Below are 3,168 nucleotides of genomic sequence, written 5' to 3'. Positions count from 1 at the left end.
TCGGGGCATAAAATGCAAATACCAATAACCATATGGTTAAAGTGCTGAAAAACAGCAAACGAGAGGGCTAAACTACAAGGAGATAGATATCTGATGGCTAAACGATAGCCAAGGAGATAGATATCTCCTTCCCCGTGCGGTTACAAATCCTGAAGGGGAATTTCCACTAACTGCCGCCGATGGCCTATAGACCAAGGCCATCTCGACGAATGGTGCCACCTGACGTGTACCAGCCATTTGCCACTACCGAGAGGTCGCGACCATGAGCGCCCGCTTCTACACTGGAGCGCATCGATTTACACAACTAACTTCGCATGGTCGCTTTGTCTTGGCGCGGTCATGTCTAGATGTAGACGCCATTGCGCTGCAACGGAGCCGAGGGTCATGGCTGAAGGACGCCGATGCGAATCCGTTATTGATGCGTACGAGTACCAAGTAGTGTGCTGCTCTTGATTGCTCCGTGTCAGGCCGTCTTGGTGAAGATCTTCCAGTCCTCTTTTGGAGTGGCACACGCTCAATCCGAGCGATTCATACATGCATCATAGAAGAATAGAAATTGCACAATACTGATTAGTAGATGTTAACTGTATGAGCAACTTTCTCCTAATCAATTTATCATACATATGCATGCAAGCGGATGAATCCATGTTTTTGCTGTGGTTGTGCCCCAACCATCGGTTCTTCTTTGCGTGTTCCTGATTCACCGAAGAAATCTTCTTGCTTCATCAGTATGAAAACCCATCAAATTATGAAATTGGGGTGTTTAATCGCAAGAAGACAAATAAACTAGCATTGTCCTGATTGATTTCCTGTGAGGCAAAAAGGAAATTGCTCTCCGTTCTAGAAACACACGATCAGTGAGTCGCTGATGCTAATCAGAGAATGAAAATCAAATTGGCCTTCTCCTCATCGATTTCTTCAATGAACGTGCATGCCTTTGCATGCTTCTCTTTGCCGTAGACGCAATGATGGGTCCTGGGCTGAGCGCCGCTGCAGGGGGGCCATCAGCGTGCCATGCACCGGAGGTTGATCCTTCTTTCATGTGTGTGCTGATCCGATGAAGAGATTCATGCATGCTATTCACGAAAATACAATTATTAGATTGCTAATCTTAATCATAAAAAAACAAAGGTTAGCGCTTTGTGATGGATTTCTCTTTATGGATGCATGTCTGTCCTTGACGAGGACGTCCTAATAGCGTCCATTAGCGATCAATTTCCAAGGTCTGTTCTTTGTCTTGGAGGACGAGTATTTGCCGGGCTGCGGAGACTCCAGTTCCTTCCTGAATGACTTCTTCTGGTTCATCTCCACGTAGCAATTGATCCATTTCGTCACGCTCATGCGCCGCCGTCTTCTGTGGCCGGAGCACAACCTTCACACGTCTCGCGTCTGTGTAACCGCCGTCACGAACTTTCCTTTCTCTAGCCAGCCATAGAGACTATGTGCTGATAACGTATTGTAGAATGAAAGCAAAGAGACAAATAAAGAGTCTAAATGATCCACTAGTTTCATTGCAATGTGGGACACCCATTTATATACAAGATGAAGGGGTGTGTTGGAGAGACACATTTTCTTCAACAGACACCTCCTGGAAGGCATCCCTCCCATACAATTGATCACATGTTTTATTTCTCAACAGGGATGACCCGAAGTTTGAGCCGGATTTAAAATGTCATGGTGTAGATGCTCTGGATGCAGACTTTTTGGTGGACCTACAGGGATCAAGATTTGGCCAGAACCAGTTGTAGATGCTCCAGGGCAACAGAAACGACGGCTCCTTTGGGCGGAGGAGCACTGTTTGCCTGCTGATGCAGCGGTTCTCGTGGCCACTCGCAAGTGCTTCTACAGTTCCACAAAAAAGACGGCAGCGAAGTGATGGCTGAATTCGGTCCAGTCCGGTGCCGCCTCGGGCCGGAGCTTCGCATCTCTTCTACTACGTGACTGGCGGCAGCGCGCCTACAGAACCAGGTTCTGAACCTCGGGCTAAAAAAACTCTGACATGTGCAAGAACAGCTCGTCGAGTTGACCCTCGAGCTCCATGTCAACCCCGAGGCCTCCACCAGGCGCCGCGTAGCCGTAGCTCCCGGTAAGCTGGCACCAGGAGCTCGCCGGCGAGGAGGGGAAGGAAAACGGAGTCACGGGCTCTGCCGGCAACTGAACCCCTTCCGGCGCCGCGGCCGGCGGGCTCTGCTGCTCCTGGCCGAAGGCAGCAGGCGGCGGCAGCTGCTGCTCCGTGCCGCCCAGGACCGCGGCCCCGGCGCAGGTGTGCGCGCCCACGTACACGACGTCGAAGAGCAGCGGGTCGGCCGTCGCGCGCTGCACCTGCTTGGTGGCGGCGCAGCCCTGCGTGTGCCGGTGCGTGCACCGGAAGTAGGACCTCGGGTACGTGGCGCCGAGGATGCCCTTCTGGCCGTACTTCCTCCAGCTCATCCCGTCGTCGAGTGGCCCGAGGTCCTGCATTGAGGCCACCCGCACCTGCGTGCGCACCTTCGCCGCTGCCGCCTTCCTGCCGCTCCTGAGCTGGCCGTTCACGCCCGCCCTGGCGCCGGCATTGCGGCCACGGCCGGCGAGGCGCACGGCCCGGTCGACGGACGCGGCCAGCGCGGAGCAGAGCTCCCTGGCGGCGCCGGGCGCGCCCTGGTCGCCGTCGACGCGCGCCTCCAGCTCCCTCGCCATGGCCAGCAGCCCGTCTAGCTCCGTCGCCAGCGTGGCCGCCGCGTCCTCCATGCCCGGCCCTCCGTTCAGCGCACGCACCTAGCTAACCGATCGATCAGTGGCGCCCGACGAGACCGTGAGCGCGCGTGCTTTGCGGGTCTCACTCTCACACTCACTCTTGTGAATTGTGATGATCGATGATGACTGATGAGCTTGGTAGCGACTGGGGAAGGAGGAGGAATCTTATAGTGCCAGACCAAGTAGTTAAGCGCTGAGCACTGTTGGTGCCTTGGTGGCCTGAATCATTGATCTGTAGTTAAGCGAGGTTCCGGTTGACTGAAGACCGGAGAAAAGCTGGAGACTTTGAAATCGAGAAAGAAGAGAAGAAGACCAAAACTGTAGTGCACTCGGGCAACCTCTTGTGGCAACAACGACACTGCACCGAACAGTCCAATAAATACTGCTCCTGTTACCCCTCAACTCTAGCCGCCGGACAGGAAAGAATTCAGTTCG

The 3,168-nt window shown here is 54.1% G+C and overlaps 1 protein-coding gene across 1 annotated transcript; it reads right to left on the bottom strand.

The window, feature by feature from the left end:
• Positions 1-1,495: 1,495 nt before the first annotated feature.
• LOC123451100 (transcription factor WRKY19-like) lies at positions 1,496-2,871 on the bottom strand. Its single transcript, XM_045128113.1, has one exon. The coding sequence runs from the start codon at positions 2,725-2,727 to the stop codon at positions 1,984-1,986; it is 744 nt and encodes a 247-aa protein (XP_044984048.1). The 5' UTR covers positions 2,728-2,871; the 3' UTR covers positions 1,496-1,983.
• Positions 2,872-3,168: the final 297 nt, after the last annotated feature.

The sequence above is a fragment of the Hordeum vulgare genome, chromosome 1H (assembly GCF_904849725.1).
Source record: "Hordeum vulgare subsp. vulgare chromosome 1H, MorexV3_pseudomolecules_assembly, whole genome shotgun sequence".
NCBI classification, from domain to species: domain Eukaryota; kingdom Viridiplantae; phylum Streptophyta; class Magnoliopsida; order Poales; family Poaceae; genus Hordeum; species Hordeum vulgare.
The sequence above is the reverse complement of the archived record's forward strand: the minus strand, read 5'-3'. Positions and strand labels throughout refer to the sequence as shown.